The 23,695-nt window shown below is 44.5% G+C and overlaps 1 protein-coding gene and 1 long non-coding RNA gene across 5 annotated transcripts in view; one reads left to right on the top strand and one right to left on the bottom strand.

Annotated features, from left to right (window-relative positions):
* LOC101162080 (ATP-binding cassette sub-family A member 5) overlaps positions 1-18,127 on the bottom strand; it is a 28,838-nt gene extending 10,711 nt beyond the window's left edge. For 2 of the 4 annotated variants that reach the window (XR_002872187.1, XM_020712027.2), the window contains exons 1-18: positions 17,819-17,911; positions 14,252-14,421; positions 13,438-13,630; positions 13,195-13,368; positions 11,608-11,705; positions 11,172-11,398; positions 10,958-11,099; positions 9,192-9,380; positions 8,955-9,102; positions 8,354-8,552; positions 5,598-5,656; positions 5,107-5,393; positions 4,867-4,986; positions 4,651-4,789; positions 4,366-4,456; positions 4,132-4,271; positions 3,909-4,028; positions 2,224-2,425 (exon numbers count right to left, since the gene is read on the bottom strand). Coding sequence is in view for 3 of the 4 variants with exons in the window: in XM_020712027.2 (XP_020567686.1) it covers positions 2,224-2,425; positions 3,909-4,028; positions 4,132-4,271; positions 4,366-4,456; positions 4,651-4,789; positions 4,867-4,986; positions 5,107-5,393; positions 5,598-5,656; positions 8,354-8,552; positions 8,955-9,102; positions 9,192-9,380; positions 10,958-11,099; positions 11,172-11,398; positions 11,608-11,705; positions 13,195-13,368; positions 13,438-13,630; positions 14,252-14,421; positions 17,819-17,837 (2,717 nt within the window). In the remaining variant the exon portion in view is untranslated. Of the gene's footprint in view, positions 1-2,223; positions 2,426-3,908; positions 4,029-4,131; positions 4,272-4,365; positions 4,457-4,650; positions 4,790-4,866; positions 4,987-5,106; positions 5,394-5,597; positions 5,657-8,353; positions 8,553-8,954; positions 9,103-9,191; positions 9,381-10,957; positions 11,100-11,171; positions 11,399-11,607; positions 11,706-13,194; positions 13,369-13,437; positions 13,631-14,251; positions 14,422-17,818; positions 17,912-17,983 lie in introns of those variants that run through there. The other 2 variants (XM_004080673.4, XM_011488467.3) reach the window with 2 other exon arrangements.
* A 3,175-nt stretch (positions 18,128-21,302) lies between these two features.
* On the top strand, positions 21,303-22,340 carry LOC105358030. The gene is made up of 2 exons (XR_002872214.1): positions 21,303-21,839; positions 21,933-22,340. It is a non-coding gene; the product is annotated as an uncharacterized LOC105358030 (long non-coding RNA).
* The last annotated feature ends 1,355 nt before the right edge of the window (positions 22,341-23,695 follow it).

Raw genomic sequence — 23,695 nt, forward strand, 5'->3', positions numbered from 1 at the left:
TGCTTTGGACCTTTAAGGGAGGTAGTAAAGTGCCGTCCAAGTATACACCATTTACTATTTATTGATGCTTGTAATAGGAGTTATATACATTTTAACTGCAATACAAGATGAACACCGACTACTTTTCATTGTGTCAGTCTCATGAAAAGATTTAAATAAATATCAGTAAAAATGAGAGGGGTGTACTTACTTTTGTGAGACACTGTAAATATATCAAAGAAGGTTTGCAGGTCTGGTTGTGTAAAGCTCAGTAGATTGTAAGTACCGTAATTTCCGGACTACAAGCCGCTACTTTTTTCCTGCGCTTACAGCCGTGCGGCTTATTCAGTGACGCGGCTAATTTATGGATTTTATTGGCGGACGCCGTGTACGTATTTTCGGACACAGTGAATGGTTTGAGTTCTCTATCTAACACCAAGCACAAGTCATTTATGTTTCAACACGCCTCCAAGCAGCCAAACAGCATGGACCTCACTTCAGGTCTTAGACACTTCAGTCATGGTTCAACAAAACGAAACACGCATGTCCAGCCGCATCCCAGAATCCTTTGGTGCCATTAGACACAACGTGCACGTGATCGCCGCTACAATATGATGAAGCTTTCAAGTTAAAAGCAATCGTTAATAGCAGCGTGAAAAAATCCACCATCACCAACGGGTTTGGAAAAGCCGGTCAGCTGCGTGACGGAGAGAACAGCGCATGGAGTGCATTTACCTCTGAGTCATAGTGACTCGGCTGGCTGCACGAAAATATATGGGAATAATATCAGCCTTTATTTTGTCGGGACACGACTGGAAACACAAATTGACGTGGTCGTTTTAACGGTTATTAAGGACTGAGCGGAGTTTTGCATTGAAACGCTCACAGCCTCCGTGTGAGCTGGAGACATGTCCTGCTGCTCATCACATAGAGCTGCGGGGCCGATGGCAGTCTGAAGGCTCCCACACGTAACAACGCATCCGCCCCTCATACACAAAACGTACAGTATTAAGTCCGATTGCTCTGCACAGACACGATTTGCTCTGTTCACCGGCGCAATGGGGATGAAGAGCTCCTCCTTGAAGCCGCCCTGGCCAGAGCTGTCGGAGTAGATAGGAAGGGGAGACGAGGAGCGCGCGGGGCGAGCGCAGAGCGCAGAGGCGTCGAGCCATTTTGCAGGCTGCAGCCAGGGCTTACTGGAGGCGTCCGCGGAGCAACAGTGTTTGTTGTGGAAGGAAACTTCTGACCCACGCGCCGCGAGGAGGCGCGCGTATCGCGCTGAGGCGCGCGCTTTTCAGTCGCCGCTGCTCTATTTTACCGGTGTGTTTTTTAACCAGCCCTGTTACTCCCATAACGCTGCCGCGACACAAGCGGAAGGAGAGCTTTTCCCGTTCACCCCTCCATCCACTGGTGATACTTGCTCATTCTTAAACACGTACAACAGAATGGCGAGCCGGGCGTTGGCCCCGCCTTTAGCCCCTAAGACTCATGGGAAATGTGGGATCGCGGATGTAAATTTCCTCATCATAACTGAGGGATGTAATGTTGATTATATGGTTACTGTTTGTAATTTTATGTATGATACCTAGATTGTCAATAAGTTAAAAAAATAAAAAATAAAATAAAAATCATAACTGAGGAACTTGTGAACAGAATAGAGGTGCATACTGTTTGGCAGATGCAGATATATTTAAATACATGAGCCTGAGGCAAAACTGACTCCACGTACTGTGTGCTAATAAATCACACTTGCTCTGTGAGTCAGGACCTGATCCGTCAGGATTACAATGTTGCCTAAATCATGTGGCTTGTACTCCGACGCGGCTTGTGTATGTGTAAAATTAGGTAAACACGTGAAAATAGGTGGGTGCGGCTAGTAATTGGGTGCGCTTTGTAGTCCGGAATTTACGGTAAATGTGTTCAAATGAAAGCAAAATGAGTGAAGTCCCCACATTCTGGAAAAGTGCTGGTGACTTCAGAACAGTGGCACCTGTGATGAAGAAGCAGCTTAAAGTTGAGGACGTTTCTGTCAAAGACGGCGACTAGACTCTTAAACAAAGGCAGTAAAAGGTGTATCCTAAAACATCAAGATACACAGACTCAAATTTAAGCTGGGACCTCAATTATTTCTTAATCATTTTCAGATTTTCATATGAGGAAGGAGTAAATAAAGACTGGTGTCAGAATCTGCAAATCTGGAGCCCTCATCACCGTCTTAGAACACGTGGATTTTAGAGAACTCACGTGTGAGCAAAGGCCTTCCACTCCCGGTACATGTTGAGCATGTGCAGCCAGGCCACCGTGCTGAACTGCTGACCCCAGAGGGCTCGACCCGACACCGTGTCCATCCCGCTGTCTGAGAAGGCAAGTAGCCGCTGGTCTGCGTCGTCCACACAGACACCGTCGGCCTCCTCCTCCGTCTGCTCCCTACTGAACACGCTGTAGTCTGCAAGCCGACACAACAACAGGAATCTGTTTCTCTTTACCGCCGCAAAGGGATGGAGAAGTTTGTGTTCAGGACAGATAGAGTGACACAGTGCAAGATGATTACATCCTATAATCTGAAAGAGATCAGCGACAGCAAAGTCAGAACTGGGGAGTCAGAACTGGCGTTCCTGCCTTCCACGGAAACTCTGCTGCGTCTTCTTGACTGTCGGAATTCGTTTTCCAGCTTCCTCCACTTGTGAACCATGGATTCATTCATCTTGAATTCTCTTGCAGATGTTGCCATGTTCCTCCATGTAGCTGATAGCATCCAGTTTAAACTGAGCTCTATAAGCGTCTCTTTACATTTTCAGGGTTTCCGACACGATGTCTTTCTGCATTATTCACATGCCTGCACTTCTGTACTATTCGGGGGGTGGGGGTGTCTTCTTTCACGTCCTCACTTCCCTCCTTACCGCCCTCATGCTGTCCTCTCCTACATCCTCTTTACCAAAGTCACACAACAACACATCAGGCCGTACATTTTGGAGAAAATGTAAGACTCTTAAGTGCGCTTTATGGTCGTGAAAACACGGTTTATGAATTTATGGACAAAAGACAAAGACTACAGCAGATGAATAGTACACAGTGTTTACTTTAACAGCCCATTTAGAGTAGAGCTGCGCTGCAGGGCACTAACCAGTCCACTAACCAGTCCACTTAATTCTCAAAATAAACAGATCCCAGTTGGTCCCTTTTTTCTTTTAACCTTTAAACAAAACAATTCTGTGAAGTAGTTTAAACAATCAGGCAAAACTAGTGCAATGATGATGATGACTATTCATGACAACATATCAATGGAATCATTTATTAGTTTCGGTTGCCTTTAAACATTATGGATTTATTCATTTATTTTTTAATCACGGTTTCCCAGAGTTGTAGACGGTGCCTCGGTAGTCGTCTTTCTGCTGTCTCTTCAATCTAGGTCGTTATTTCCATTAAGACAAACCAATAGAGAGACTTGCCGTCATTTTTAAACGTTTATTAAAAGAGTTATTGAGCTGTTGAACTGTTTTTGCACATTTCCTGCTCAAACTGCTGCCATAAAATGTCGGGATCCGTTCATGGTTTGTAGAATTCTACTAGGGCATTTATTGGAAGTGATTGGCTTGAAATACACAGCACTGATGGAAATAATAATACAATAAAGATCTGATGCCTGATTGGAATTCAACATCCAATTCCCGTCAAGTCTGAAACTACGATTTCCAATAACATGATCAGAAGGGGACGTCCATGGTTCAAACTTGAACTACTAGTGTGAATCCTGCACAAAACCCACACATACACGAGAAGAACAGGCAAATTCTACAGAGAAAAGACCCGGCTGGGATTTGAACCATCTCGCTGTGAGGCAAGAGTGCTAACCACTCCACCCCATGCAGCCTGCGCCCTTACCCAAGATGAATAGTTGACCGTCTGTCTAACATTTGGGTGATACTCACCAGCTTGATCCACGTCAAACTCTGCCTCCAAGCGCAGGAAAACATCTTCCAGCGTTGTCATAGAAACACCATAGTGAATGATTCCTGCCTGTGGCTGCGAGTCAAGCGCCGAGAACAGGTCTGCATGAGAAACCCCACCACGAAGATGTTATAGACTCACACTACGGCCCAAACGTTACTGTCTTTCAGCAGCAGGATAGGTCGGACTCTTGACCAGACTGACCTGGAAACGTGTTCACGCTTTCAAATGGCAGTGTGAATGTTAGCTCCGCCCCCTGCCGTCGGGACAGGTGTGCTTTGGGAGTGTGGCTCTGGACCAACGTTGTGATCTTGTCAGCATCGCAGTCCTCTTTGATAGACATGCTGCAATGGTCCGTCACAGATAAACAGCAGTTAAGGGACACAAGCTGCAACTGGACTCTGAGCCCTTCTGAATAAGAAAGACTAAGTCACTGACCTGAGATGGTAGCCCACTCCACACTTGGTCTTCAGGTACAAGGAGGAGCCCACACATTTAAGCTGCCCATGTGAAATCACAGCTTTCCGATCTATGAGGAGGGACAAATAATTCAAAATGACTCTATTAACTGTTCTCGGGTGTAAACGTTGACTTGGTCCGCTGTCCCTGTCAATCACATGCTTATCATGTTAAGCATGCCATGCCATGAGATCAGCTGCACATCTGTGCAGTACGTTCCTGTAGTGTCGCCTCTGCTTTCCCCGTGTTTGTCGGACTGCGTACCTGCGAGGATGTCTGCCTCGTCCATATAGTGCGTGCTGAGCACAATGACCCGGCCGGCGCGGCGGCTCTTCAGCAGAGACCACACCTGGTGCCGGGAGCTGGGGTCCATACCCGCTGTGGGTTCATCCAGCAGCAGGACCTGGCAAAAGGCACACAATCTCAACACCGAACCCCTGACGGCCCGCCAAGCACAGAAACTAAAGACCGTCTCCATACTTTGGGATCCCCGAGGATGGCGATGCCCACGGAGAGCTTCCTCTTCTGGCCTGCGCTGAGATTCTTGACCTGAGCGCTCCTTATTTTGTCCAACTCGAGATCCTTCAGCACTTTGCTAACCTGTTGATCAAACACAATACTGCTCAGCACCAAACAACAACAGTAGTTACGAGAAACTGCATGCGTACATATGCATGACCACAACGCTAAACTCTGAAATGAAAGCCTGCATCTGCTCACCTCCGAGTCCACGTCTGCTGGCGGGATTCCTTTGATGGCGGCAAAAACACCAAGGTGCTCCTCCACGGTGAGCACGTCGAAGACGATGTTAAACTGCGGACAGACTCCCACCAGCTGCTTCATCTCTGCGCCATCTGCCATCTCTGTGATTGGAGAGCCAAACATGGAGGCGGAGCCTGTTGTGGGGGGGCAGATGCCACACAGGATGCTCATAAGCGTGGATTTCCCAGCCCCGCTGTGCCCCAGAAGAGCGGTGATCTGGCCCTCGTAGATGTCAAAGGTCATGTCTAAGAAGTCCGGAAAGAGAATAATCAGAAAAACCCAAACATGTTCTAGTTCTGCTGCTTCAAAGAGCCACTCCAATCATAGTTTTACAAAAGCATTCCCAGTCATTTAGTTATGATTATGTGGTTTCTCCACAGAAAAATGCATCAAGAACAGGTTTTTGATCAGAGTTGGTCTTTAATTCTGCTCCGGCTAAATGCACAGACCTTTCAGAGCTTCTACCATGCCGTCCTTGTCCTTGAAAGATTTCCCGATGTTTGTGATCCTGTCAAACACGCAGAAAGAAGAACAGAGACACAGTGGGTCAGCCGAGAGAAACAGGTCCTTCAAATCCACCAGATGAGAGACCCGGAGCCTCATTTACAAAGACCTCCAAGCAAAACAAAGCTGCATAAGGGACGAGGAAATATAAAAATACAAACCTTAATGCAAACATCAATATTTATGTTTTAAAAATCTGTGGAAAAAGAATAGCTGATTCACATTGGCACTTCATAATTCATAGGATTGAATCGGAAAAACTGTAGATATTTTCAATTGATAAATGTTTCACAATCTAATATATTGTGCTGTAATCAATGACCCACATGGTGCAATTCAATTCAATTCAATTTTATTTGTATAGCCCAAAATCACAACAACAGTCGTCTCGATGGGCTTCGAAGTAAAACATGAACTCAAAAGGATCACGAATACAAAGAGTTCAATAGAAAAATACTAAAATGAACTAACAAACTGACTAGGCTATACTGGCATCCCTGCCCTTAGACCCCCCTTCGCGGTAAGGAAAAACTCCCAAAAACCGGATTCCGTAAAAACGAAGAAACCTCAGGGGTGCCCACATGAAGGAGGGATCCTCCCCCAGGACGGACAGGCGATGTACCAGAACTCTTAGAGAAGAATTAACTTATCTAAATCTACAACTACATATATAAAAGTCCAGCAGACGAGCTTCATCCAGTCGTGGGTGCAAGAGCTTTACATTCAAAGAAATGATTCTATCCTTACAAACGCACAGTAAATTCATGAGAGAACACCGCCATAAATTGTAATCTTGTAACTAGAGCTGTACCTGAAATTGTTAGACTTGCATCTTTACCTGCCTGTTTTCCTTTCTTAGATACACAATCCTCCGTCTGTCAAACATATCTTATGTTTTTTTTTTTTGTTTTTTTTTCTTTCTTTTTTTTAACTTGTCCTGTCCAACAGCTGGGCAGACAGACGAGAGCTGAGGGCCTCTTGTGTTGGACATATTTTACTTTAACAAGAGGGGTTATTAATCTTCTGACAAACTAAAGGTATGTCTGAATAAACCCCTTTTGTAATTGAGGCCAAACTTTATTAATTTCAATCATGTCTGAAAATCTTTGGTGTTGGACCGGACGGAAAAGGAAAGAGGGGAAGAAGAGAGAGGGACGCTAGAGAGAGGGGGGGGTAGGGGGTGATAATAGGAGGGGAAGGGGGATAAGACCATGAAGCAGCATACAGCAACAAGTTTACTGGTTGTTAATCATTATGGTAAGGTTCAAATGCAGTACAAAAAGGGCGGGGCCTGTCCACACACACACTCAAATGTTATAAACACACCTGCTAGCTGCAAAAATGTCCACCTGTCGACATGTACACAAAACAGATAGTGTTCACACACGCATACTTATGCCTTAAAACCAACTAAACCGCCGATGGCCTCAGCGGAGACCCCGACCCGTCAACCCCCCCTGCCCCGTACCAATAGTGGACCCCCCCCTCCCCCAGAATGCCCCCCCACAGGTCAGGGCCGACAAGACCCCCCCCCCCCCCCCCCCCCCAGACCCCGCAGCCGAAGCGGAGGACACCCAGAGCGACCGGGGGCCCCAAGAGGGTTGTCCCGTCCCGCCCCAGAGCCAGGGAAGGGCCGATCCCAGCCCCAGGCGTAGATGGGAAGCCCATCCAGCGCCGCTGCCCCCCCCCCCGAGCAGCGCCCCCCGCCAACCCCCCCCAGCACAGGCAAAGGGACCACCCCCCCCACCACGCACCCCCACACCCCATATCTTATGTTTTGACACAAATGTGCTTTCAGTAAGTACAACCTGTTGTGACGTCAAAACAATACGCTCTTTGACATCCTGTAAATATTTGACCGTTTACGCGATCAACGTGAATCCGCCCATTCTGACGCGGAGAAGAGCGGCTTTTTCACCCCCCTTCCTTTGTGTTTGTAAAGTGTTGCATAGCGGCATAAAGCCGCACAGAATCTGCAGATTTATCTTCATTGTGAAAAAAAGTCACTACTGTAAAGCAGGGCTGCTTGGTACTGGTCGTGGAGATCTACCACCCCTTCGAGTTTTCCAAATCTCCAAGCCCTGCTAGCTGCTGATTAGCTCAATCAGATGTCTCCACATTCTGAGATAATCAGCAGCTAACAGTGCAGGGAGGGCTGGACAACAGCAGGGTGGTAGATCTCCAGAACCAGGAACAAGCAGGCCTGTTGTGAAGTGTTACATGTCAGCACAAGGCTGCTTTTTTCCATGTCAGAATCCGCTGGAATTACGTGAATTGGCTTAAAAGTTGAAGAAATGTCAACCCTGGAGCTAAAGCTCTGGTGATAAAGGGTTAAAGTTCAAGGGTCTTTGAGTCTTTAGGGTCTTCTTTGCTAAGGATTATCAGATAGGTCATCCTAATTTTTATCTTAAAAGAAGTCCTATGGAGCAAAAGGTTCCACTAATAAAAGATCATGAGATTAGCAGTCCTCCAATGATGTCTGTACCGTGATTTAGATTTCAAAAACTTAACCAAAAAATAAATAAATAAAACAAGTAGCATTTGCCTCTTGCTTGTAACCCCTGTGTTTTCCTGAGGTGTCACAGTCAGTGGTTTTTCTGAGAACTCACACGTGAGCAAGAACAGATTAATCGGGGGACAGGCCCACAGCCTATGACAAAGTTTGCATTTTAGGCTCAGAACAAGTTTTTCTAGCGCTTACCGAATGGCTTCTTTTCCTCTAAACTCGGAGGAAACGGGCTCCACAAACTCGTTAGACTCGTCAGACTGGTCAGTGGAGTCTGGAATGCCGTTGGTTTCCGTCTCAAACACTGAGGTTACTTTAACGTAGCGCTTTCTGTGCCTGGACCAGTAGGATGGCTGCAAGAAGTAGACCAAGGATCTCCTCATTCCAAACTCGCCTTCATGTTGGGGGCAAAAAAAATGGAGAAAGTTATAAACATTTTCCTGGGTTGGTGTGTGTATGTGGGAACTAAGTCATGGAATTTACTTCTGACACTCTTATCTCATGACACCCCCTCCCCCCATCTTCACCCCCAAAATCCCGCTGTCTTCTTCTGCTTGCCTTTCTGTCCGGTTCAACAAGTAATGCATATATATATACAAATTTTTTTTAAATAAAGCTAAGCCTCAAATACAAAAGGGGTTTATACAAATATACACTCTGTTTGTCTGAAGATCCATAAAGCCCTACTGTCACAGTAAAATCTGTCCAATCTGTCTGTTTGCTCAGCTGTTGGACAGGACAAGTTCAGAAAAAATATATAATAAAAAAAAATGTAAGGAACACGGGTTGTTCTCACCTGGCAGTACTTGGTCCAGGTAGATGGCCAACAGAAGGTAGAGGATGCAATCCAGAACCAGCATAACCAGAGGGACGTAGAGTGGATGAGGACCACTGGTCAGTGAGGAAAACACTGCTCCATCTCCTTGCGCCTCTAGATAAACCACCTAACAGGTCCATGGTACATAGATCAGCTCTGTACTCAAAGAAACTTTGACAAAAACTGACATAAAAAGTCTCCCATTTGTTCTTCTACCTGTGCAATGCCAATTGAGAAGGCGCTGGGCGACAGCAGGCACAGAAGCCACACCAGTGGCTGAGGGAAGTCCTTCATAAGCACGGTGAAGAGAGACAGGCAGCCAAACACCACGGTCAGCATGGAGCCCACCGTGCTCGCCACTTTGGGCTTTTTGAACAGTGGAGTCAGCATGAAGGAGAAGAAAATCTGCAGATTGCAAAACACCACCAACTCACAGAATGTCGGCTGAACAAACAATGCAGAGCAGGGATTAGCAGGTTGATTGATCATTATTTCTGGCAGGAAAAAACCCCTCCAACGTTCATGGTTACTGTTTACGGCTTCCACTGTCAGCCATGACTCACCGTCTGCCCACATCAGAAATAAGTGCCTGTTCATGCTTCTAATCTATTTATGTTGAGTCCAGCAAACACTCAACTCTCGCTTCTTAACATATGGACCCCTGTGTTGTCATGTTCATTTTTGTTGCAATGCAAGTGGTTCCAAATATTGGTGTCTTTATACAAAACTAATAGGTGATACTGTCACACGACGAACATCAAAGCATATTCTGTCATGTTTTACACTTAGGTTACAAATATTCTGCCTAGGCGTGTGACGATAACAGCATCACCGCACGAGTGCGCGACGCGGCCGCCCGCCAGAGAGCGGTTAACGACGACACCACGCCCCCTGCTGGTTCATCACCGCAGTGATCAAAAATCCCACACCGTAACAGATCTAATTCTGGCTCCAAAAATGGAACAAGAGTGATCATGGCAACCAAACAAACTGCACTTTGAGGGCAAATGCTAAGGATCATAAAAGCAGCATACATTGGACACGGTGCAGCCTGTGCTGTTATTCGATGCTCATCAGATGTGACACATACTTGGAGCAGCTCAAATTTAGACCTGTACTGTTAAACAGGTCCTCCTTTTGGAGGAGATGACGCCGGTGCCGTTTTTTTTGACTTACCGTAAATCTTTGACCAATGCCACCAACGTGAACCACCTGACTCTGGTGGCTTTTTACATCAGCTTTGAGCTGATATGCAACACTTTACTGACTTAAAGTGTTTCGTATCAGCGCTAAGCTGCATTTCTCCAATTCAGAATCAGTTGATCTACAATGCTCTCCTCCACTTACTACACTTCCTGTTTTCAAAATAAAACAAAAACTAATGTAAATGTTGAGTCACTGTATGGGTGACATTTCTATACATTTTCGTCATCCAAACTTTGGAATATGGCATTAACTTCTCTAATTCTTGATGCTAAAGTCACTTTTAGCCTTACAGAACTGATCTGACTGCAGCATCAAAGCCTGAGCTAAAGTCCTAAATCCTTCATGCCTCTGGGCGATGTAGTCCAGATGGTTCAAAGAAACACCAACGGTCACTAGATCCTTCAAAGTTCTGAGGCCAGTTCCAAACTTAGCGGCTGGGTAGCTCGGTTGGTAAGGTGGGAAGCTACCATGCAGGTATTAATGGGGTTCGATTCCCGGAGGGGAATGAGCAATGGTACTGGGGGCAATTACCATATCAATGCTGAGCAGTTAACATCACCCAGTGAGGGTCCTTAGGCAAGACCCCTTAACGCTACCGCCTCCCGCGTGCGGTTCGGCTGCAGCTCACCGCTCAAAGGTGACCCATCCCCCAAGGGGAGAAATTCCCCTGGGAATTATTTCTAATTATTATTATTTCGTGGGATAAATAATGAAAAATAAAAAAAAAAAATAAAAAAAATACACACACAGGTATAAGAAGGGCAGCCGATACTTACAGATGAGATTCCATAAAGGAAGATGAAGAAACAGATGATGAAGAAGTCACTATTAGGAAACAGTGCTGTGAAGGTGGCAATGATGGCCATCAGGACGGACATGGCGGTCACTAGAGCAGCATACAGGAGGCCCCAAGACAACCTGCAGCGAGACAGGAAAATATGTGGACCTCCACACGCACAGGAGAATGTTCGAGCAGCTGACACTCCTCACCAGAAGGCTGTGTTATAGAGTCCCATCATGTTCATAGTGTCTTTGAGACGATGCTCTTTCTCAGCTACTACATTGACGATTAGGAAGGTGACGAAAGGGGTGAAAGCCAGAACAAGGTAGATGGAGATGAGAGCATGGGAGAACTTGTGCACCTCCACGGCGCCAGGCTGACCCATCATTACCACATTCACCTTCATCTCGTTCCACACCGAGCGCCTTGTCTGCATCTGCACACATGAGGACAGACTCACACAGAGGAACAGACCATATCTACCAACTAAACGCTTCATTGGTGGGCAGGAGGTCCAGAATCGTATCTTTGTCTTGAGGTTGAATGGTGACAGCTGATGTCACCATTCAACCTCAAGGCGTCACCTGGATGAAGAAGGAGCTTCATTGGCATGTATTATCTTTGCATGTCTGCAGTGTGTCCCACCTCAATGATTGCAGCGTCGATTTGGGTCTGGAGGAGGACGAACCCAGAGTACCAGTAGTTAGCGGCCCTACAGTTGATCGACTCGCTGAAGCAGCCAGCTGCAGAACAAGAAACAGAAACATGAGCTCCAAAGCCATGTTCACACTGCCCTCTGCAACACGCGTTCAAGCAACCACTTCCAATGAAAAGTCTATGTAAACACACGTAAATGTGTGTTTCAGGCTTCTGTATTCAACACTCTTGGGTTCATGCGTTGCTATGCACATTTTTAAGACCGTTTTCAGGCTCTATGTCAGAACCCATTGAAAGCGTGTTGAAAGTTAAACCAGGTCCAACTTTGAGCAATCAGGGACTCGGATTTCGTCGTGACGTAAATACATTAATTTTTTAATTCATGGGAGTACCAGTCATTTGAGAATTGATCATGGAGGAGAAATTAATAATTGCAGTTAGAGCACGCCTGGAATTCGATGATTCCAAATCTTTCATATATCAGAATAGAGCTGTGAAAGAAGAAGCCTGAAGATGCTTCCACATTTCACACCAAGCCTCTTCCAACTGTTGGTGGTGGACATGCGCTAGTAAACAGTAAAAGAAGAAGAAGAATAGCCCCCCCTCACTTGTCCAGTGTGAACACCATGGGCTACATATGTTCAGGAGTGGCCGGTGTGACCGTAGCTTGAGACACGAGAAGCTCAGGCTGCTTATGTGTCAAAAATGATTTTCTGACCCCTTCACACCAGGGGTTTAGATGAGCTATACCCTCTACAGTATCCTAAGGAATAGGCCCACACCCTCTGAGCCGGTCACAGCCTTAAGCTTTACTAAATCTGATCCAACCAGGGACAGGAGGAGCTAACTGAAGGCTGTTGTCATATTTATCCATCAAAAAAAATGACGCCAATTTGACCCCAAGAAAAAATTCAATGTTACAGCCCCGGGTTTCCCAACCACATAGCAGTTTAATGTCAGACTATATTTTCATGGACAGGTCTGTATGAGGCTGTGGTTGACAATTAATTTTTTTTACGCTTTCGATTTCCTGAAAATCTAATTTTCAAATAAAAAAATTATCTCAATGAATCTTCATCCTCTCCAAAATATCTGCAGCACATTTAAACTATTTTTCTACTGTTTTAAGACGACCGATTACAACGTGATATAGGTTTTCTCTCAAACGGCAAAGTGGAGTTTAACAACCGGATGCCAACTTTTACACTGTTTAACCGTAAGTATTGGCTCACCTGCCTTGACTAACGTGAACTGAAACGCCATCTCATTCCTAAACCCATAGAGTTCAATATGATGTTAGTCCACCTTTTACAGCTTCAGTACCACATGTACTGTACTTTTGTTTTTTCAGGGGCCCAGTTCCAAGTAACCCACGGATTGGTACAGGTCCGTGGCCGGGAGGTTGGAGACATTTTTGTGCTTCATCGTTTTAACACAAATTCAACAAAAGGCTTTTTCTTTCCAACTGTGTTTGTTTAAAGATGTACTGACTGGGAATACCCCAGAATTGTATTGTTTGTATGAGCAACGACAATAAAGATCATTTATCGACTCCTCTTATCCAAGCAGACTCACCAATGGACTCTGTGAAGTCACTGGGAAGCGGCACCTTGTTGTGGGGAAAGCGCAGACTGTAGGACATGGCAGAGCTGTCCAAAAACACCACACCGATGAAACTGGACGGCCTGTGTAGGCTGTCGTTCTCCAGGTCCTCCTCAGTGTCAAACACGTGAAGGCGGTCCTGCAAGTCTGTAACAGGAACGGGTCAGAGGGGCCATTGAACGAGCCGCCGTCGGCCACAAGGGCTTCCAGACTTACTCAACACCAGAGCCACCTCCTCCATGATGTGGGAGGTGATGTTGGTGGGGGGTGTGTAGCCCAGGACCTCCACATCCTTGAAGGAGATGTCATTCTCCAGCTCCTTGGTGTCGATGCCTTCATAATAGATATGAGGATTGAGGATGCTGATGAGTATGAGGAGACCCAGGAGCAGAAGAGGGAGGATGAGCTCCTGTAGGCACAGAGGAGAGTCTCATGCATTTAAGGAAATGACTTCATGCACTTTTTTCTTTAAAACCAGTGATGTTTGTGTGCAAACGGATGCCTTTTCACAATGTAGCTTGTACTCATGGTTCCAGGAAAATGTTTACTGCTGCTTCTGAAAACAGAGGCAGCAGTAGAATAAGGAAATGTAGGACAGAGACGCGTTACTGAACTGGTTGCTTCAGCGCACGCCCTGTTTGTCTGTGAATAGGAGTACAGAAACAGAGAAACCTTTCCTTTCCTGTCACAGTACGATGTTTTAATCTGTAACAGACACCCTAAACTGTCCTCTGCAAGAAAGCAGAATAGATTTAGAGGCAGAAGGAAGGCAGGGCCTGTTTATATACCAGCTTCAAAGCTTAAAATAAGGCACTGTGACTCACAACATTATACACTTCTCAATGGTGGCTGAAGGACAGCACATGGAATAGGCCTTTTCATTTGACATGAAAATGTGCAACAGGACGGGGTAAGGGGTACAGAAACACACCAATCCACACTTATCAGTGTTTAGATGTCAGCTAAATAGGAAGGAAACTGAAAGGCCGCTCAGTCGGTGCACTGACAGATTCTGCTGAACGCTCAGCACCTGGAGGCTCTGCTGCTTTGTCCTCCACTTGATGAGAATGTTCTTGTAGAGAAGGCTTTTGGTTTGAATCCAGACTCCAGCATCTCGTCTGTGCGTAGGCTGCGTGCTGCCAGCGCTCCTCATCTGGATGCTGTACGAACGGGAGGTCGCACCGTCGATGCTGGCTTCAGCTGTAACCAACAGATGAGTCGATCACATGTGAGGGCTGTGATGGTAAATGCTGTGTTCTAACTTAGCGCCTTTCTGCCATCCTTTAAGGCCCAAAGCGCTTTACAGTGAGGGTCCCATTCACACACGCATTTGTGCAGTGCTGCCGAACACCGGCGGCAACCTATAACCACCAGGAGCAATGTGGGGATCAGCGTCTTGCCGAAGGACACTTTGACACACACACGCCTCTTTCCTATTCCAATCAGAGGTCAACCGCTCCACCTTTGCACCACAGCCACGTTTGTTATGGTAACAGACGAGGCAGTTGAAGACTTTCAAAGTCTGATGTCGCCAACGACACCTAAATAAACCCACACTCTTTAATATACTGCAACTTCCTGTCCATTTACACGCTAAACATGAATTAGCCAATTCTGACGTGGAGAAAAGCGGCTTTTTACATTGGCTTTGCTCCAATATGTAACATTACTAACACAATGTGTCGGATAATGCCACAAAGTCACTCTTCTGTGTGACAGAACCAGCGGATTTATGATATTTGTGTAACTGGCTGAAGAGTTACGATAGTCAAAAGAACGCCAACACTGGAGCTAAAGCTTCTGTGTTAAAGGGTTAAAACGGGGGTGCCCACAACCAGGTTTCCGGGCCGGTGTCCTACAAGTTTTCCAACCAACCTGCCATGGAAGCTCCTTATTGGCTAAATATACCTGATCCAGGTAATCAATAGAACATAAGGGAAGGTTTATAGACAACTAGCAGGAGGCCGGCCTTCAAGGCATTTGATTTTTCTTAATTTTTTAGGCCGTCTTGAATAGTCTATAATCAAATTTTGTTCTTAGCTTGTAAATGGACTTTATCTGCTAAACAACTGTATGGTACGGTAGGGTGAGGACACGTCTCAGCAGGTGTAGTGGAGGTCTTGCAATGTTGACTTCTAATTCTCATATATGTTTACGATGTACTTTTTTTAATAATTTCATTTTGTTTTTAGGGAAACACATTTAGCACCTGTCCAGGGACTTCAAATGAAAAATAGCCTTTTGGATAACTGATGTATTTACAGACATTTTTTAATGTACAATGTCTCTGTCAAATAAACTGATAAATAAATACATAAAAATAAAAACTTTGGTCTAATCTTCTTTGATAACCCGTTTACTCTAGTACTCTACCACCGTCTCGCTCTTGAACTTTGGTTTAAGGTCAAATGCTGACAGCTTGTATGCTTCCACAAGAAAACTGGTCCGTTCATTTAAAAAAAGAAATATTAATCTTACATGATGCTACGTAACAAGGACTCAAAAGAAAAGAAAACCCATGCACAAGTAAGAGGATATTGTAAAATAGTTAGTTTCACAAAGTGAAAGTGGTGTATAAATATTTTACACAGCTCAAAACATTCAAGTTTTGTCTTCAAATTTGATTGTTCTAGCCTATAAATATTGAAAACTGACATTTTGTATCTTCAAAAATTTGAAGATCACATCAGATCAATAATAAAAAATATTTTTTTAGCATAAATGTCGGTCCTCTAAAAATTATAGCCATTTCTATGCACTCCACACTTGTTTGGTCCTCCTTTAGCCTGAATTACTGCATTGAAGCACTGGGGCAAGGAGGATATAAGTCTCAGAGTGATGGAACCCCAGGTTACTTTGACAGCTGCCTTCAGGTCATCTGCATTGCTGGGTCTTGTCATTTTTTTCTAAAAAACATCCCAAAAATTCTCTATCAGGCACATATGCTGGATAACCAAGCACAGCAACACCACAGTCGTTAAAGACCCGCTCTGATTAAATGGTGTTTTTAACACGTTCTTGTGGTATTTTTCTGATGATGGAGGACATACATTAAGGAAATTAAGATTAAAACTGCGTTTGAGTATTTCTTTATTCAGATCGTTGTGAATCAGGAACGGGGGAAAAAAATGTCGTTTGAAAAAGCGTGTAGCTGTGACATAGGTGCTGCAATCAGAAGGCCTCAAGCTCCCTGCTCCACTCCATTCTGATGCATCCACTTACAAATACGACCATGCAAATCCTTGTTTTCCTCGTCCAAGCTTAATTTTAATCCGTGTGGTCGGTTCTTTTTTGTGTTGGAACGGAGCTGGAAGCCAGGATTAAGAGAAGGCTAACACGCGATAACAACATTTAGCCTTTGATGAACATAAATCCATGCGGAAAAGCTGCAATCTGCAGCTTGGCTGCACGTAAACATGTGGGAATAACATCAGCCTGTATTTTGTCGGGACACGACTGGAAACACAAATCCACGTGATTGTTTGAACAGTTTCTAAGGACTGAGAGACATTTCTGCTTTGAAAAGCTCACACACCGCCCCAAAGCCGCTGTGTGAGCTGACGGTCCGAGCTCTGCTCGAAGACACAGTTCCACCGTGAGACCCGGTTCTTCTGAGTTCGGCAGCTCGTTCACCTAGAGCTGCGGGACGAATCGCAGTCCTAAGTGTCCCACACATAGCGCAAACGTAACAAAGCATCCTCCCGTTCCCTCAAACACAAAGCTATAAGTCCGGCTGCTCTGCTCAGAGACACAGCTCGCTCGGTCCACTGGCAGCCGAGCCCACGGGGCGCACAGGGAGGAGCGCCCTCTCGGAGGGAAGGAAGAGGCGAGGAGCCCGCAGGGTGCAGAAGCGTCCGCGGAGCAGCCGGTGGGTCCTAATTGCGCTCCAAAGCCTTCTCCGGAGCAAAACACCTTCTATGCATGACGTAAAACCAGAGCAGTCGTGACCCACGATCGGAATGAACCGTTTACATGAACAACAGGCACAACCCACCTATCTTGATCGGAAAGAAATTTTGATCCGAATGAGTCTGATCGGGGCAGAGGATTCCTAACGACATGTTTACATGACGCACTTTTCTTCCGATCAGGCATTCTTTCCGATTACTTTTGTCCATGTAGCAGCTATTGTGAGCTTTAAAAAGCAGCATTTCCTCAAAAAAAGTTAGTGAGCAGAAAGCACCATAAAGGGTGTGAGAATATCCTGGTAATTAGGTGCATTTACAGTGGGGCAAAAAAGTATTTAGTCGGCCAACTGTGTGTAAATTGCTCAACCCTTGTGCTGACTTGTGGGGTCCACAAGGTAAGCAGCTTGATGTGAAGAAATCAACTGTGGGAGAAGATTTTAGAAAATGGAAAACATGTAAGACCACGGATAATCTCCCTCCCTAAACCACACAAAAACCCCATAGCGCCGCGGGTTCTGTCCTGTGTGTCGCATAATTACAACATCTCTGTTCTCAGTGTGCAGCCAAATGAACAACATTATTTTTTTATCCGCAGGTTTCAGTGTTCCATAAATAGCTCCTAAACTCCATGATTTCAGGGGCTTCTGCGCGAAATAAAATCACATAACTGGGCTGGATTTCGTACTCACATAAACTGCACATTTGCATGTAATCTTGGCTTTACAGTTGAAAAACAGTCTAACCCGACCGACGCACGAGCCTGCCTATGTACGCACGAGCGCTGCAAGCAAGCTAGCTAACGCAGCATGACAGCCTGCTGAAAAGGTTGTTGCGGGAGCAGAAACGTGACATACTCACGGATGAAATACATTAAGGCATGTCTCTGTTCAGCTCTGCATCCGCGGGTTTGAAGCTGCTTTCTGTCTGGTAAACGCTTAAAACAAGCTACTTCGCTTCTGTCCTCGCTACTTCCGGGAAACTGCTAGCTCACAGAGAGCGGTCTGCTGACCAATCAAATCTACCCCTAGAGTGACTGACAGCAACTAAACCAATCATAATTCAGCTTGTTTAAAATATTGCCAGAAACTACAAATGCTCAGTAAACAACCCGGATCTTTGCTCCTACTGGAAAGGTGTTTTTAAATAAAAGTCTACGGATAAAGGTTTCTTTTTTATTTAATTTTTTTATTAGAACATCAAAAGATGACAGACATATTCACATAAATAAAACAGAACTAAATAAAAAAAAGAAAAAGAACATGATAAAATGCAATAAAATAAAATTAGAATTGTAGTCCACAATATTACTATGGATTGTCATACAACAAGAATGAAAATGGACAGTTTTGTGGTCTTTCACTAATTTCAGCGATTTAAAGTATAAACAGATCTCTTTATAAAATGTAGTAAATAATGGTTTGATTTTTTATAAATCTGCTCTTATGAATGAAAAATGTCCCAGATATTAATAGAGTATTAAATACCAAACCAAATCAAGAAATTATTATTTATTTATTTTATCTTTTTTGAAATGGTTTATTTCAAGCAATCAACTGGGAATAATACACAAAAACAATACAATCATCAATTACACATTCGTACAATAACTAATCAAACTTTGGATAATTAGACATATTAATAAATATTGCTTGAAAGGGAAAGTGGAAGGAAGCGAATTTATATAATCCCACCCCTCACCAGAAACTACTACAAATTATATGATGGACCAACAAAAAAAATCCACCCGAAACTGTTAACATACATTTAAAAAAGACGATCGAGTGTTTCAATTGATATCGCAGAAAGAATAGGGTTTTTTTTGAAAACCAAAATGTTTATGTAGTAGTTCCTTGCGTGGATAAACTGCATTAATTATTTTTAAATAGATTTTTTTGTATTTTGGAAGACTTGGATATTTAATAAATTGACATCTTAACTAGCACATTTCCTCTTTTGTGTAATGCTGTGACACTGATTTTTTTTTTTTAGATGTTGGAAACATTTTTCTAACAAACAAAGGTTGTATAAATGAGTTTGAAAGTTTTGAATTAACCGGTCGACCATAGAACAACAGAGATGGAAGTTGAATATGATCCTTATGAACCAGAGGACATTTGGACCAAAGTCTGAGGGATGGCTTTCATTACATTGGTTAAAGGTTTCTAAAGGGTTACGCTCGGTCCAGTCAGAAGCTTCTATTCAACACATGGAGTAGTACAGTTTGTCCCGATTGGAAAAACTCTAAGTGCCATTCTCTAAACCAGATTATCAACAGCTTTAATTCTTTTCCTAAAAACATCGTTCTTTGGTCCAAACCTAAAATACAATTTGCAGTTCAGGCCCAATTAGAAAAACTCTGAGTCTAAGCTTTGCAAGATGCATGATATATTCTGACTTTTAAATGACTTTCATCATGCAAAAGCAACTTTGTTTTAGCTTTAAGTGTGTTATTATGTTGATTTCTCAATATGAACCCCAAAGTGGTATTTTGATCCATTGACGCATTTCTGAGTATTCCTCTAAAACCCTGCTCTCTGAGCACCAGCCCCTCCTAATCCATGAAAGCGAGGGGGTCCTCACATTGTGATGTCACAAAGTGAGGAACAGCCCCTTCCAGGAAGGGCTGCCAGCACCGCCCCCAGACTAACACACACAGGCCCACTTTCAGGTAGCAATAATCGGCTAAACGCTCTCATGTCATGCACATCTATCTTTTCAAAAGTTCGGATGTTGTCTGTTAACGTAGACGAGACGCAGACACAGTTGGCGTCATGAAATGGGCGGCACCCACAAGGAGCGAAAGGCTTAAGAATAGCATGGTATAGGCCAGGGGTGTCAAACTCATTTTCACTGAGGGCCACATTAGCATAGTGGTTGTCCTCAAAGGGCCAGATATAACTTATAAATGTAACTAAATGTAATGAAAAATGAATGTAACTACTCCTTAATAACTCATTATTTATTTACTAAAACTTTTTAAAGTGACAGTTACAGTTGCATAGAACAGAAACATGTTTGCTTGTTAATCAAGCATAAATCCTTTTACATTTGATTCTGTCAGGTTAGGTTATATGGACGGTGTTGAAGTCCTAATGTTTAGTTACCCAATCCGATATTTCAATTCTCCCTAGATATGAATAAATACACACCAAATCTAATTTTTTATTAAAAGAAATTCAAAACTTTTATGGTCTTGAGGGCCACTAAAATGACATGGCGGGCCACATTTGGCCCCCGGGCCTTGAGTTTGACACATGTGGTATAGGCTCTTTCAAACATGGTTGCTTTTCGTACCAATGTACAACATGCAAAAACTTAACACAAATTGGCAAAACGGCTTCTATTACCATTAACACAGTACTGATCAAAGGCAGGGCAGTCCTGGAAATACTGAGCGGCTTTTCAAAGATGGATAACGGAGCAAAGCAAGTCAGACCAAGACCGGAACCCACACCAAGACCTGAACCCGTTGAAGAATGAACCATGAAGGAAACAGGTCAAAAGGTCAACCACCAACTCAGCAGGTTCACTGTTTCAACAATAATACAGACATTCAGCAAGAGAAAGGCAGAAAAGATACGTTTTTTTTATTGTCTGGGACAATGTCAATGGTTTAACACAAATCCCCAATTTGCATTAGTCTTGTTTTCACCTTAGTCTCCATTCTTTAACCTAATTGGATTTGTATCAGCTGGGCGTTGGAAGGTATAAAAGAGAAAACCATCCACTCAGGAAAACTGGTTCCAGGCCACGGACATGGCTTATGGTGACATTTCCAGGGAATCCTGTACAGGTTGGATCAGGCACACAAGATCATTTTTACCCGTTGTCTCAAAAAGTAAATCCCAGATACTGTTTTACTCTAATTTCTTGGAAGGTGGGGGGCATTACTATTCTTTCTAAAGCATTTTGTTTACAGCATGATGTTTTTTGTTTCTGCAAACATGAACCTTTGGGGATTTCTTCATACATGGTGTTTTACGGTGATGTGACTGTAACTTTGCTGCTGTTACTGCAAGACTGTTTTGAATACGTCCCGTTCATGCAAGTGGCTCTAAGTTTCCCTATCAGGCCAAGACGAAGTACACAACTCCGCACCCGCCATCCTTCTCCAGGTTAAGGGTCCCGCAGTCCATCCAGTTCTCCAGAACTAGATGAATTCTAAGTATTATTGATCTTTTTAAGTCTCTGATGTAGTGGGCTTTACAGGGTTAACAGAAATAAATTAGTGCTTCTTTCATAGACACAGATGAGCTCCTTATGGAGACTTTATCATGTAAAATCTACTTTTTGAGTATAATATCATGTTAATTCCTCTCCAAAAACAGCCCCAAAGCAGTATTTTGATCTATTCAAGCATTTCTGAGGATTCTTCTAAAACCTGTTCTCTGAGTACCAGCCCCCCCAATCCATTAAAATGAGCGGGCTGTCATACATATGCAGAAATGGAGCTGCGAAAATAACTAACTTTATATTTTCAAAAATCGTTCTTAAGTGAGCCAAAGGTAACATATTGTCATATATATATGCATGTAGGCTTAATAATTGCATGGCATACATGCCCCTTTAAATCTGTTGTCCCCTCTGTCTCTCTTTAGAAGTGCATCCCTCCTGAGCTTGTTTAGGAGTGGGGGCACAGGTTTTCTAATATCACCCAATGGTGACATCATAACCTGTGTCCACGTGGTGAAAGGGAACCACAGGATTCAGGTGAGCGACAGCAACGATGTTTTACTAAAACCTCAATTCATCATTGTTTGAAGAACAGGAAATAGATCTGATTGTGTCCTCACCCTTTTCCAGGTGGAGCTGAAGAATGGGGTCCCTGACCCCTGTAGTAGGGGGTGTCAAAGATCTGCTCAAATCTGCATTGACTGACACATCACCTGACCTCATCTTAACCCTAACCTCCACCAAACCCCCCCCCCCCCCCATCCCATCCATAGCATAACCTCCACCCATCCCTGACCTGAAACTAATCCTAACCCCAACCCCAACCCAAGTGACCCCCCCACCCCTAATCCTAGTTAGGTTATGTGTATATTTGTGTATGTTTGTATGTTCTAAAGAATGTTGTACATTTTTATCACATGTATTAAACTGCCCTGCTATAAGTGTTTGTGTGTATAAATGTGTTGCTGTTTCTCATAGTTCCATCAAATGTCTAAATGTGTAAAATCAGAAAAAGTTAATAAAGGTTTTATTGTTTCATTCTGTAGATTTATTGTATGAATTTATCAACAGTTTACATGAAGTCTGTATTAAAACTATTGCTATAAAGAAAATCAACTTTACTGCTTTTCATGAATAGAAAAATAAATGTTTATCCATTCTGTGATGGATTCAAATAAAGAGATGATAAAATCTTTTTTTTTAACTTGTCCTGTCCAACAGCTGGGCAGGCAGATGAGAGCTGAGGGCCTCTTGTGTTGGACATATTTTACTTTAACAAGAGGCGTTATTAATCTTCATACAAACCAAAGGTATGTTTGGATAAACCCCTTTTGTAATTGAGGCCAAACTTTATTAATTTAAACCATGTTTGAAAATTTTGTGTGTTGGACCGGACGGAAAGAAGGGAAGAAAAAGGGAGGGATGTTAGAGAGAGGGGGGTAGGAGGGGAGGGGGGATAAGACCATGAAGCAGCATAAAGCAACCAGTTTACTGGTTGTTTATCATTACGGTAAGGTTCAAATGTAGTACAAAAAGGGCGGGGCCTGTCCACACACACACTGAAATGTTATCAACATACTTGCTAGCTGCAAAAATGTCAACATGTACACAAAACAGATAGTGTTCACACACGCATACCTATGCCTTTAAACCAAGTAGTGTGAAATCTTTCATTCATTCAATCATGCAAACTATTAGTGCAAAGGTGAGCTAACACCTGTGCTCATGTGAGTGTTTATGTTCTTCTAAAATGGATGGTGGAATGTGAAAAGAAGGAGGAGGAGCGCCCAGCCACACCCAGACCCCCGCCGCAGGGGCAGCCGGAATCCCCCCAACGCCACACGGGAACAGGCAAGGAACAACCGCCCCCCGGGCGACCAAGACCGCCACCCAGGCCAGGGCCAGCAAGATCGCCGTGAGGCCCACAGGGCCAGAGAGCTGGGAGGCACGGAGGGAAAGAGAGCGCCGCCCCAGCCCAACCAGGAAAGCAGCCCCCCCTGCCGGGCCGGGAGAGCCCAACGCAGGGCCCCACCGGAGAAGGACGCCCACAGCCCCAGACGAGCACCCCATCACCACCCAGGAGTTCCGGGCATCCCCCTGCCCCAACCCCAGGTACGAGCCAGGACCCCCCAAGGGAGACCCGCTCCGCACTCCAGGCAGCCACCCACCCGGCCCACGGTTGGTCCAGGGAGGAGCAAGGCAGGGGCCCGCCGCCCCCACCCAGGAGGGGGGAACCCCGGGGAAAAAAGGGGGCCCACAAGGGGTGTTGTAAATATGGCCCGACCAGGCTCGGCCACTGTTGGAAGTTTGGCGGGGCCCAGCGCTCAGGGGCAAAGACCAGGACCCACCCCCCAGGGACACGAACACCCCCGGCTCAGGTGTAATATGAACCC

This window comes from Oryzias latipes, chromosome 19, assembly GCF_002234675.1.
Source record: "Oryzias latipes chromosome 19, ASM223467v1".
NCBI lineage: Eukaryota > Metazoa > Chordata > Actinopteri > Beloniformes > Adrianichthyidae > Oryzias > Oryzias latipes.